A 14,362-nucleotide genomic window follows, 5' to 3' on the forward strand; every position below is an offset into this window, starting at 1 on the left:
TTTCCTTTTTGCAATGACGCTACAGCCCAAATCGAGCCTTGGCCTCCTTTAAAATATGACTCGAACTTTGCCGGTTCTGCGCCGATCTTCTTCAGGCTCTCACGTCTAGCAAATTTTGCGTATCCACTGCCACTTCATCCTTCCACCTTTTCTGTTGCCTTCCTTTTGGTCTTGCGCCCTGCATTTTACTATATAGTGCTCTTTTTGGCAATCTTTTGGTCTCCATTTTCACTATATGACCATTCTATCGAAGTTTCTAAAGTATAACGAGTTCTGAGTTCGGTGCCTCTTTGAACAGTTGGTAGAGTTCAGGGTTGTACATGGATCTATATACTCCGTTTTCGGTAATAGGTCCAAATATCTTCCTTGGGACTTTTCGTTCGAAAACTTCAACCTTTCGTTTTGTGTCTTCTATCAATCTATCATCAACCATGTCTCGCATCTATAGCATACTATTGGTCTGATAATAGTTTTGTAGACCCTGATTTTTGATCTCCAGTATGTGTATTTGGAGCAGAACACATGGGCGAGTAAAAAGTAAGCTTTGTTTCACTTTACCATTCTTCTGTGAATTTTTGGTTCTTTTGTTCCATCCGTGTTTACTGTAACTTGCAGATATGTGAAACTTTCTACTGTAGAAAGTACCTTCTCCTAAAAAATAAAAATGCTGATATTATTTCCACCACTAACACAAATTCCTGACACACCACACTGTTTTTCGCACAATTGATAACATTATTCTAAAAAAATTAATTAAACTTATGTATTTGATTTGTATGTATGTATACAACCAATTGTAGATCTTTAATGCTTACCATACCACTGACCCTTGGAGGTTGGAGGCATAAAAAATAAAATAAACCTAAAAATATGATGGAAGTTGTTAGGAAATCGATCGAGCTTAGTAAGAAAAAAGTGGAAGTCGAATGTTCTCGTTTAATTTTTAACTCATTCAGCAAGTCTCGGTGAATTGTGAACTACCGGAATTTAAGTGCCGCAATTTTAAACGTACATGAGAGAATCCTTTCATCGATGTGGTAATAAAGCGTTTATCGACAATAAAAATCTTTGAACTCCAGTAAAGAGCGAAAAGCTCCACTCCTTTTATTCGGTAAGGGCTTTTAAGCATCGTATAACAATGATGGAGCTATTAAGATTCTTGTGCTTAAAGTTTAATTTTGGGGCAATTTCAAGAATCTGAAATAAATTACCCGCATTCATGTAATAGATGATATAATCTTACTAGAATTCTAATTTTAGTCAAAAAATATTTTCTGCATATACAAGAGGAGGTTTACTACGAAAAATCGGCTAAATTAAAGTTGCTATTTTTCATTTTTAATGTATGTTCAACCATTAAGTACTACCTATGAATATTTTTGACGCGAGCTTTTATACTGACATTGTATTACTTTCATTTCTATCGTAAAATGATGAGGCCAGCGTTACAGAACTAGCGCCACGATAAGTCGTCACGGACAGCGTCACGAAATAGCGGTTCTTGACATCTTTTTACTACTCCCGATCAAGTTTCTAGTTTTTATATATTTTTTCTAACCAGGTTTAAATTAAAAACTTCATTAAAAATAACTAATTTTTCCTCAAAAAATTAAGAACTTTCTTTTCAAGTTCGTACTGAGAAGTTCGTAGAAGTGTTCATCCTGAATGGAAGGGAAAACATTTCTCATTGTATTAGCTAAATTACAAACATAATCCACGCCTGGGCCCTTCAGATCCCACTACTTGAGCTGCTATATCGTTCAAATAAGCTAGGCTGCCGTAATTTTCATTATCGTGATCCCCAAGATAAATGTTGATGTCAAAAGTTTGTTGGTCTTCACATATCGGGAAGAACTCGAGAGTTTTCTTTTCATATCCACCTTTTTCCCGATAAGTGATCTACTACTTGTTTTACATTCGTGTCCGAAAGCTTTTAAGCTACTCCATACACCTGGAAAGATATTTGTGTAACAGAAATGCCATTTTTAATGTATACATTTATATATTTTATTTTAATTTTATTGACTTTTATTGAATTTTAATATTTTTTTACAATTTTTATAATTTTTAAAAATTTTCTATAATATTTTGTAATTTCTTATAGTTTTTTATAATTTGAATAATAAAATAAATAAAATATATATGTTTATTTATTTTTATATAATTTTATATAATTTTATTTAATTTGATTTAGTTTTATTTAATTTTGTTGACTTTTATTTAATTTCATTTAATTTTATTTAGTTTTGTTTAATTTTATTTAATTTTTTAATTTGTTTTTAATTTTAATAAATTTTATTTTATTTTATTTGATTTTATTTAATTTTATTTCATTTTATTCGTTCAGTTGTTCTTAAGTTGTTTAAATGTCTCGAGGCGTAAAAAAAAATATATTATATAAAATTATAAGAGTATATGTATTTATATTATCTATATTATGGTATATTACACCTGTCTCGATTTTTCGAGTCATGCTAAATAGGCTTTCCAGCCCGTGCAAAACTCCATACCGAACGCTAAGAAGTATTCACTTCAAAAGTATTCAATCATTATAAGGGTTTATGCGTTAAACCTTTTGTGAAGAGCATGGTTTTCCTCCCGAACGCTCAGGTACTGATATTTTTACATTCGTACATATTTTATTCCCCTTGATTTCATTTTTCAGTACTCCCCAAAGGATAAGGCTGACATTCTATTGAAACCCGACGATCTATTAACGATTTTAAAATTAATCCCATATTTTTTTGATTATTCCAATATTTAGCAACTATGTCTTTTAATTTCAGGTTCAGTGTTTGGGTCGGCAAATACTTGAAGGTCTCCTTTTTTTACGAAATCGGTATTTTCCACCCATTTATCATCTTCACTCAGGTAAATATATATTTTTTACTTAAATTAACCTGCGATAAGATATTATTTGAATTCAAATAGAAATAGTCAAATGATTTTTCAGATGATTATCTACTATGGATATGAAGGAAAGATCGATTCATATACGCTGGTTAGAAATACGTGAAGAAAAGGTTATTTCTCAAGAGTAACAATTTCGCCAATTGCCTTGAAATTATAATCAAATAACATTACGACTGGGATAACGTTCGTAACTATGGTCTGAGTTCTACTGGGTCATGATGTTGCCGTTATAGATTTTTCTGTATGATTTTGATTACTGCAGCAAAAATAGTTTGGGGTATTTTTGGTGATGATCCCATAATTTGATTTTAATATTCTAGATGCCAAAATATTTAATAAATATGACCAGAAATGACGGAATACTTAAGTTAGACAAATAAAAAGAAAACACTGGCAAAAATTCTCAAAACAGATCGAATACGACTTCGACGGAGCACAAAAAGAAATATGGAGAATGATCAGAGGACAAAAAAAAGAAATGAATGAACTAATGAAAGGAAACAGTTCAGAAAAAAACATGGACTACTTTCGGTCCCTATTTGCTAAAGGTAACGATAATGAACCACCAATAACAGAGGTGACGACAAACGGAAAAATAAATATTAAGGTGGAAGAGGTAAAGGAAGCATTAAGAGAATTAAAAAATAAAAAATCACCGAAGAGGAAAGGACAGAATATCGAACGAACTCATAAAGTACGGAGGACCAGATCTGACCAAACAACTATTAAAAGCATCCTAATACATTTCTTCAAAAAGGGAGACAAATCAGATCCAGCAAATTATAGAGGAATTAATTTACTAAACACAACACTAAAATTAACAACCAAAGTAAATAACAAATAATTTAAATAAAATTATAAGACAAGCAAAAGAACAACAAGGTTTTAGGTCGAGAAGATCATGCACCGACGCTATATTTATAATGGAGCAAGTGCAAGAAAAATCATTAGAATACAATAAACCGGCATATCTGTTTCGTGGACCATAAAAAGGCATTTAATTAAGTCAAATTAAAGGACGTTATCCATTTATTGTACGCAAGAGAGATACCTGTAGGAATAATCTAAACGGTAGAAAATATCTACCAAAACAACACAATAAAAGTAAGTAGAACGAGAACTAACCGACCCTATAAAAGCTGGCAATGGGATAAGAGAGATTCCCTTAGTTCTCTATTGTTCAACCTGATTATGAATGAAATAATAAAAAAAATATGAACTAAAAAAGGATACTAAATAGGAGAAAAAACAACCACCAAAACTACTACCAAAACAACACAATAAAAGTAAGTAGAACAAGAACTAACCGACCCTATAAAAGCTGGCAATGGGATAAGAGAGATTCCCTTAGTTCTCTATTGTTCAACCTGATTATGAATGAAATAATAAAAAAAGTATGAACTAAAAAAGGATACTAAATAGGAGAAAAACAACTTAAAATAGCTTGCTATGCATACGATGCAATACTACTCCCTCAAAGTGAAGATTATTTACAAAGTATGTTGCACCAATTTAATACAACTGCCAGAAAATTTAACAGGTTAATTTCCCCAAAAAACATCAAATGCATGGTTAGAAGAGCAAATTTACTAAGATGTAAATTGGTGTTAGAAGGTCAAATAATAGAACAAAGTGATGAAGTTTAAAAATCTAGGCATCACATTATCTAGCTACGGAAAGCTCAAAACTGAAGTTGAAGCTTAAGTGAATAGAGCAAACAGAGCCGTGTGAGCCAAATAAAAATATCGAAAAAGAAATTAAAGGCAGCATTTACAAACAATCATCAGACCAATAATGAAATGAAATACGCGGCAGAAACACGACCTGACACAGAGGGGACACAAAAGATGTTAGAAATAGCAGAGATGAAAACACTTAAAAATTAATGGTAAGATACTATGGGACAGAGCTATAAGTACAGGTATATGACGTAGATACAAGGTAAAGAACATCAAGAACTGGGGGAGAAATAGAGGAGTAGAATGGAACAATCATATAAGTCGAATGACAACAAAAATATAGTAGTAAAGACAGCAAGAGACTGTTTCCCAATAGGAAGACCACGAAAATGATGGAACGACAATATTCTGGAGTGACATTGAATAATAGACAGAGTCGTGTCTACGTAAAAAGAAGACGAAGAAAACAAGAAGAACGACCGACACTTTTAATTGTCGAAATGGGTAAAGTGAGTTGACCATAAAGATGCATTGTACTTTTATGTCAAATATTGGTTCTTAATCATGCATTTGATAGAAGAGCAAGAGCAACCAACTAATCGATGTTGCTTTTACTAACGAAATTTAACATTTTTGGGAAGACGTAATAGTCTATAGTCCGTTTAGTCATTAGTAAATAACTGTTTAATATATTTTCTTCTATCCTATTTTATCTACATCTACGATATGACCGAATAATTGTCGTGATTAATTTATTAATGGATGTTCTATGTATTTTTTTATTGTAATATGCACCTTTGGTAACTTTTTTATTTATATTACAATAAAATATGTGTCTTATATTACCAAAATAATATAGAATTTAAAAAAATATATAACTATAACTTATCTTACGAAGTTTATTAATGTAAAATATAATTTGGTTATTAATGTCCTTTTAGGAAATGTAATAATCCAAAATGGAGTTGCCAGATTAGCTGGACTAGAAAATCCATTACTTGGTTTACTACCTAAAGCCCCTTCTGCCCCAGAAACTTTATCATTTGGCTACCTCTTATTTGAGATGACAGCTGGATATGAATTGCCCGGCCCTCCCTCTCCCGCTCATTTGCAATTAGAACTTGAAAGAGCGCCCAAAGTTGCTGAAGCCTTGGAGTACATTTTCCAAACTTCCAGGACACCATCGTTGGACGAACTTGTCAGGTAAACAAAAGTAACACAAAGAGTAATGAATAATTAGCAAAAGTTTAACTTCTGCGTTTAAGCTGCCTTAATTTTTCGATTAGATTATACAATAATGTAAATAATACATATACGAAAATGTTTAGATATGGAATTATCTAGCATAACAACTATGATTCTATAATTTAATTAATTTTCCTTTTACAAAAAATATTGGATTATTGATTGGCCCTGCAGTTAACTAGTCAAAACGTATATACTATATAAGATTAATGATAGGATAAAACTACCCGTAGAGGTAACCAGTGCTCGGTTAGCCAGAGGAAATGAAAGCCCAATATTTTCTTGGAGTAATAACACTAGTATCTCCCAAACTCCCTACGGCAGTTCTGGAACATTCTTTTAAACAATTGCAGTGAGAAGCCAAAGAAATCAATGTCGACAGCGAAATGCTTTTCCACCTATGATTAGCGGACGACATTGTTCTGATAACTTTTGAAAAGAGACAGTACATGATAAGTCTGGTAGCAAACAAAAATTCAAAGATCAATTGCAACGAAATAGGATCAGTTAATAAATATAAATACTTGGATCATGAAATCCAAATTGCCAGAGACAACCAAACTGCTGAACTCATAGAAGAATCACTTTAGCAAGGGCCGCATATGGAGCTCTATCAGACATCTTCAAAATAGAAATGAAGAAATAAGAAGAAGGACAGGCGTCACAGATGTCATAGAGAGCATAGCATGGCCACAGATTAATAAACAATCATAATGCCCACTCTGCTTGACAAAAAAAAAAAAGTAAGCGCATTTCGTTCGCGCAGACGGAATCAGCTATGTCTTAGTCGGAACCAGTGCTGTTCAGTGATATTTTATCTGGTGTGCCTACAAAAATTAAACCGGTTTAATTTATTTGCGGCAACTATAGACATACTATGCACTATTTTATTCGTACTTTTAGTTGAACAACAGATTAAAATATTTCAAATGTAATAAATTATTAATATCTAAAAATTTTAATTACAAGTTTGTCGTAGCTTGTCACAAATTGTTCAATTCGACTCTATGTTTCCGTTTAAAATATGGCGATCGCGTGTTGACAAACTTCAAAGGCGGCATCTGAGATTGGGCATTCTGATTGTTGTTTATTCTGTGGCATGGCTAAAGTTGAACTGGGCGGGCCATGTCGCCAGAATGAATGACGGCCATTTGACTAACAGACGACATCAAAAGAATCACTGGCAATTGGCTGCAGGAAGCTTAAGACAGAACTGTAAGAAATTAGGAGAGGCCTATGTTCAACTTTGAACGAAGAAGGCTGGATGATGATGATGATGAATTAATGGTAAATTGCATGACAAAAAAGATTTTAGTATTACATTAATCAAAATAACGATATAATAAGCATATAGCTGGTATAGATGGACTAGATCAAATATTGTCTTACTATTCATGTTCCAGAAAAACTTTGAGGTGTTATAAGAAATTTGAGATCAATGAGTGCCTTTTTTCTGTATAATAGATATTCTGTGACAAAACTGTCTCTAGCAGATTTCCAGTTAGAAGTAATTTGTGAATTAAAAACGTCAAATTCGTCATATTCAGTATGTTAATATTGTTCTGAAGCTATTTTCTTGTGGCATTTTAAATTAATTACTATTTAAATGGGAATAAGCCACAATTAAAGGTTAAAATACGTTTATTGACGTTTCAATTTCCACTTCGGAAATCGTTCTCAAAATACAAACATTAGTAATAATAATACTAATGTTTGTATTTTGAGAACGATTTCCAAAGTGGAAATTGAAACGTCAATAAACGTATTTTAACCTTTAATTGTGGCTTATTCCCATTTAAATAGTAATTAATATTCAGTGTGTCCGTAAAGAATAGAATAAATTCGATATTTCCTAAATAAAAGGCCTTTTTAAAAAAATCTAAAATATGTCGATTTTTAAGTTTAATGTTCTACATTTTACAACAAAATTTCATTATACAAATTTTTTGATCGATAAAAATGAGCTGGTTTCAAAAAAGTATAATACTGGGGGCCTAATGGATATAATTTGAAAGATATGCGTTTAGAAAATTAATTTTTATTGATTTCTAATAATAATAAATTATAATAAATAACTCGAAAGTAATCCAGTAATTAATACATGACTTTATTATAAATGTTCAAATTGTAGCCCTTGTTGTGTTTGACAGTATCTCAATGTTATATTATAATGTAATTGTTTATTTTTTTTTGAGAAATATATTTATTTATTTCTTTACTAATTCTTGTTTTTTAGTCTTCAATATTTGCAGGTTCCGTTCTATAAACAACATTCTTTAAATGACCCCACATAATATAATACAAGGGATTGAGGTCTGGCGACCTCGCTGGCCATTCAATACGTCTACGTCTTCCAATCCATCTGTTCGGAAAAATCTCGTTTAGGTACCTTCGAACATCTACAGCATAATGCGGAGGTGCTCCATCCTATTGAAACCATAAACTTTCATCAAAAGGTCTAGGATTAATTCTACTGGGGAATAAATTAACTGAAGTAGGTACGAGATACCCTCTTAAAAACTGGAGGTATGTTAGCCCGTTTAAATTACCTTCGAAAAAGTAGGGTCCGATGATTCTATTTCTTATAATACCAACTTACACGTTTACCTTTTGCGGGTATTGTGTATTATGTTCCCGCATCCAGTTTGAGTTTTCTTTTGCCCAGTATCTACAATTCTGACGGTTGACTTCGCCATTTAATGTGAATGTAGCCTCATCAGAAAAAATAATATTTTGAACCAACAGAGGGTTTCGGTGACAGTTATCCATCATTGTTTCGCAAAATTGTATTCTTTTATCTGGATCATCCTCGTTTAATTCCTGTACAAGTGTGCATGTGTGTACAAGTTTTATTACTTTGTGTACCGTTGTTTTGCAAACATCGAGATCACTACTAACCTTACGAACAGAAATGTGCGCATCTTCTTCAAAAGCAAGTAGAACATCTAATTTTGTATCATAATTTACAGAGGGACGACCTGATTTGAGTACATTTTCAACCGTACCAGTTTCTCGAGATTTCTTTTCAATCTTACTTACTGTTGACTGCGTTATGGGTCTTTCTGGATATTGATCATTAAATAAATTACACACTTCCATCTGAATCTGAGTTCGCGATTTGTCTCCATATCCAATCATTATGAATATTTCAATTCTTTACTTTACACTCAAATTCATTTATATATTAAATTAATTCTAAGCAATAATACAGAACATTTACGAATTAATACAATTATTGTACTACTTAATTATTATTGAACCTTACTAAAAATAATGACATTTAACTAAAAACTAGTAGTAGGCTACTTTTTTTGCAATTGATAATAAATAATTTATTTTATAAGCGCATATCTTTCAAATTCTATCCATTAGACCCCAAGTACCTATTATACTTTTTTGGACTCAGCTCATTTTTATCGATCTAAAAATTTCATAAAATATAGAGTGTTACATTAAAAAAAGGAGCCGATGACATTAGCACATTAATGTGTATCACCTTTTGTAATGAAATTTTGTTGTAGAATGTAGAATGGAAATATCGAATTTATTCCATACTTTACGGACACACTATATATTAATTACAAAAGTAAAATCCTTCAACAAAATACCTCCAAAACAATGTTAAAATAGTATTAAGATATATTATTAAGCTTTTCTCGTGAATACCATGATCCAATCCAACTATTGTTAAAATTTAAAATACCTATGTTATAGATGTGATCTTTTCCGTGGAGTTGAATTAAGGGAACTCAGAGGTGCCAGTATCATACAGAGTGTATCACCACCCGATGTTCTTGATCTCTTAGAAATGGTTAAAAACCCCGTGCCACCATCACCCTTAAGGCGGTAAGGTTATATTTTCTAAATATGTTTGCATATTTTTACGAATCTCTGTAGCATATAAAACTAATAAGTTTTAAAAATCATAGATTTTTATTAAATGTGTGTTGTAGACTATAACGAAACGTAACAAATCCAGGGCTTTAGAACTATCGGAACGTCATAAAAAATCGGGATAAATTCTGTGGATGTTCCAAATAGGAACATCCTTAAATCGACACTTTGTAAGTGTTATGGACAAAAAATTGTCTTTCTTCTAATTTTAAGACCAGGTCTGTATGCAGTAGATGAAAATACGTAAGCAGGAGATTAATAACCCAGTTGTGGTGTTTTCTGGAACGCAGTAGGGAAACCTTGCAGCTGCCCTTATGCTCTTGTTTTGCATTGATTGTATCCTTTTTTTATTTGATTACATGTTTGAACTCATGCTGCCAATGCTACATACTAATCTGTCTCTGTTTTAAATTTAAGATTACTTCTCCTATTGGTCCAGCTAACTTGGCTTGGATTAGTTTTATCTTGTATATTATGTTCTTCACACATACAGTAAATGTCAGTCTTTTGTTAAGTATCACTCCTGGATACTTAGCTCTATTTGACCATTTTATTTTAGTATTGAATATTTCGACTTAGTCATTTGGTTCTTGTGTTCTTTCTTAAACATTACAGCTCGAATCTCTTTAGGATTGACGGATATTTTCAATTAAATGCACCATTTTTATAATTCTTTGTGCAGTTATAATAATGTAATCGAAAAATAGACTCGCTAGTGTTCCTGGTATATTTGAGGTATAGGCTATGTATATGGTGTAAAATAGGGGTCAATTACTACTCCTTTTGGTATTTTGACTTCTTGGGTTCCAATTTTGGACAGGATTTATCGCATCCGAACGCTGAACTTTTTGTTTGCCAAATACGAAGCAATAAGATTCATCATTATCTTACAGTACCCAAAATTTTTTATTTTATTAACAAGTTGTTTATGCCGTACTATATCGTATGTTTTGCTGATGCAGTGCTAGAAATACTACCTAGTATATTTATTTTTGTTGAATAATAAATTTTGTTAACTCCATAACTTTAGTTTGTATGAATGTTCTTATCTGAAGTGAACGTTCGCCTCTAGTGTAAAGTTGGTTCCCTCTTTTACTCTTTCGTTTTTGATCCTTTCTACGATTTTGCTTATAGCGATTAGTAAGATTATTGGTCGATCATTTGTAGGAATTTATTGTTTTTTCAGGTTTGGGTATCATATGGGCTTCTTTCCATTAGGATGAGAAGTACCACAATCTTAGTGTGCTATTTATAAGTAAAGGTATTGCCTTACTTGGTTGATTCGTTAGGGCTCTATTTGTTATTTTATCCGGTCTTGATGCCTTGTTTGCTCAAGAATTTTTAATAAATTTTTGGACTTCCTGTGGAGATAGATTTTTTATATCTTCGCCATCAGATATTATTTCTTTTTTAGCTTGTTTATCTTCGTGATTAGTTAGTCTACATTTTTTTTCTAAGCATATTTTATTGCTTTGGTTCGGTCTTTTATAGAGTATACTATACCCTTTTTATCAAGTAGAGTGGGCATTTATTTTTTGATTTTTCTGTAGAATTGTGTATAATTTCTATAGATCTGGCTAATTCAGATTAATATTATTTAATTATCTTGTTATGCTGTTTTTTTGTCGTAAGATATTGCTTAGCTTTTTATTTGTTTCTCGAAATCTGCCTCCTGTTATTTGTACTTATTTTATAGTTCTATAAGAATCTTATACATACCTTCAAATTCCAGCACATTTCTTTCTAGTTCTTCTGTGGAAAAAATCGGTGATAACTTTCCAATATTTTCAATAATTGTGAAAGAATGTGGTCAATGTCAGGACCAAAGTGAACCTGAACATGAGCCACTTTGTACGTCTTGTGGTACTCCTGTGGTTTATTTCTTTACCGTGCTCCTATTTCTAAGGGGTGGGTTATAAAGATCCTCATTTGTTTATCTTTTCGGTATTTTTTTGCTGTTTAAATTCTTTTAGAAACTTTATGACTAAATAAGCTGACTTTGGATCCCACCTGAAAAAAATGTGAGTTTTTCTGCTCCAATGACTGACACTCCTTCTACTTCTGTATCTTCTATGTATGCATGTATGTATATTTTTAGAAGTTTTTTATTTCTGTTGTTACTACGGCCATTCCATGTGAGACACCTTGCGTTTAGATTTTCTACAATTATTTTAAGTTCTTCTATATTCATTACTACATCTAAGTTTTGACGTAAGAGTGGATCTAACCTATCAGGTTAAATTTTTAAGATATTGTGTTAGCCGCTTTCAGATTTAGATATCTTCCCGTATATTTAGATTTTTTTCAAGTCTTAGTTTTGCCGCTTAGAGTTCGACTACGTCGCGTCGTTCTAAAGTGATTCGTTAGAATTTTCTAGAAGATTATTACTAGCCAAACACTCCAATGCATCATTCAAAATTATACATACCAATATAAAAAAATATAGCTATTTTTACTTATCCATTGCTTGTGATGCTCAAATTGCTCCAGATCACAGGAAAATTCTTTATTGGCTTATATTCCAACATTGCTCATAAATAAATTTTGGGTGTGTGAAATAAACATTTAACTGTCTATATGAAAAGTCTGCACTCCAATAATGAACTGTATGCCCTTTGTAATAAAGATTGAAAATTATTATATATCTTGAAGAAAGTGTTTTTTTGCTTTAGTGTAACACTGATTTTTTTTGCACATTTTGATCACATAGTATCAAGGGGCTATTTTCATTACACTAATTAAAATAAAAATTAATATTAACTAATTTAATAGTTCAATAGCCTTTATGGAAATGATAAAAAATTCTATGTAAAAGTAAATCTTTTAAACCAAATATTAACAAAAACCAATAATTCTTATTTTTCGTCAGTCATTTAATACTATTTTATTAGTTTTGTTTGCTTCAGAGATAAATTTTGCCAGACTGGGTAACTGTACACACACACACACACACATATATGTATATATATATATATAGTTCGTCCCAAACCCTTCTTTCAGTGCGTCATAGTTGATTGAATTCTCTCTAACGCATTAAGCTAGAACTGACAGAAAAAAAACGTGAGTCTGTGATTATTCTACATAGAACTTAGAAAATTATGTATCGTTTACGGGTATTTTTGTATTAAAGCGAATTCTACTTACGGATGTATAATTGGTTGGTGTTTAGAATACGCTAAATAGATATCCAATCAATGATGCGCATAAATATAATTTGACGCAGAAGGTCTCGATCTTGACAGTACTTTCATAATATCAACTGATAAAATGATAACTGTCATTCCAGGTTAGTATTTTCAGACATTTTACAAAGAAAATTTAATTTTGTATTTATTGTCATGAAAATATTTTAAATATGCCGAGATATACCGAGAAGGAACAAAGATAATATTAAAATTATTAAATTATTTTCAATTTAAAAAAGAGGCTGGGACAACTTTATTACCACTTTCTGGCGTTCATTAACCAATAACTATGAACATGTTATTAGAACTCGTGTATATAGAATGTTTAGTGAAGGTTTGTATCAAAATACAGTTTGCCATAACCTACTGAAATATCACTAGCGTTTTTAAATTGTTTCTTGTTAATTTTAGGCCAATATGTTACCCTTCATAAACTTCATTCGCTTAGCTCGGGCATATTTTGACATTTGAAGATTCATTGTCGGAAACCTACAACACAACAATTCCTACTTCTCATTATTAATAGCTCAAGTATACTACTATTGCAGACTTCTTTCGTTGAAAAAAGAAGAATTGTTCTAAATAGTGGAAGTGCATACTAAACCCATAACATTTTGGGTAGTATATATTTAAAAAATATATTTTAGTTGTTATAGTCGAACATAACTATTTATTACATGGTGCAGATAAATAAATATTGATTGTCGGTAATTTGTAAAGTTCTATTTTATATACTATTTAATTTGTTTACTATTAATATTGGCTATAAATATGTGTACTTGGTTGTATAGTAATTTCCAGTCACTTCGAGTCTGTCAAAAAGTAACTACCTTCGCAAAAAAATAATTACTAAATTCACTAGATAGTTCGGACTGGAGATAGCGAACCGAGTATACCAAAAATACCAAATTAAAGTTGGACTAAACACTCTTTAGTAGAATGTTTAAAAGTGACACATATACGTATTTCAACAACCATGATGAAACTTGATTATACGTTTAAATTATTGAATATGGTAAATCTTAGCTAATAAAGCACTTTATTTGGAATGTATAGAATAGGAATTATGACAAACTGCCGTTTCTATATAATGCGCAATAAAAATTTATATACAGGACGAAACCTTTAATATGTAAATTAAAAATTTTACCTTTAATATTAAAAACAATTTTGAATTGTTAAAGTTTTTATTTTATATTTAAAAAAAATAACCTTTTCACATTTAACCGATTACGATCCTGCAACTGTCAGATTTAACTTAAATGTCATGCAATAATTCTCGACATTCGTAAAATACTATATGACGTCAAAATTAGTGACGCACTGAAAGAAGGGTTTGGGACAGACTATATATATTATATATAGATGTTACACTTGAAATTTCTGCGGGAGCTACTTGTGCTTTCTGTGGTTTTCCGGGTTTGACTCCGCGTTAAATAATTTTGG

General features: G+C 31.4%; 1 protein-coding gene and 1 pseudogene across 9 annotated transcripts in view; one reads left to right on the forward strand and one right to left on the reverse strand.

Annotated features, from left to right (window-relative positions):
- Slob (Slowpoke binding protein) overlaps positions 1-14,362 on the forward strand; it is a 244,998-nt gene that overhangs the window by 187,155 nt on the left and 43,481 nt on the right. For all 9 annotated transcript variants that reach the window (XM_072537940.1, XM_072537941.1, XM_072537937.1 and 6 more), the window contains 3 exons: positions 2,787-2,871; positions 5,534-5,795; positions 9,552-9,683. In XM_072537940.1, coding sequence (XP_072394041.1) covers positions 2,787-2,871; positions 5,534-5,795; positions 9,552-9,683 — 479 coding nt within the window. The remainder of the gene's footprint in view (positions 1-2,786; positions 2,872-5,533; positions 5,796-9,551; positions 9,684-14,362) is intronic.
- Positions 1,602-2,473, reverse strand: LOC140446126 (putative glutathione-specific gamma-glutamylcyclotransferase 2; annotated as a pseudogene).

The sequence above is a fragment of the Diabrotica undecimpunctata genome, chromosome 7, assembly GCF_040954645.1.
Source record: "Diabrotica undecimpunctata isolate CICGRU chromosome 7, icDiaUnde3, whole genome shotgun sequence".
NCBI lineage: Eukaryota > Metazoa > Arthropoda > Insecta > Coleoptera > Chrysomelidae > Diabrotica > Diabrotica undecimpunctata.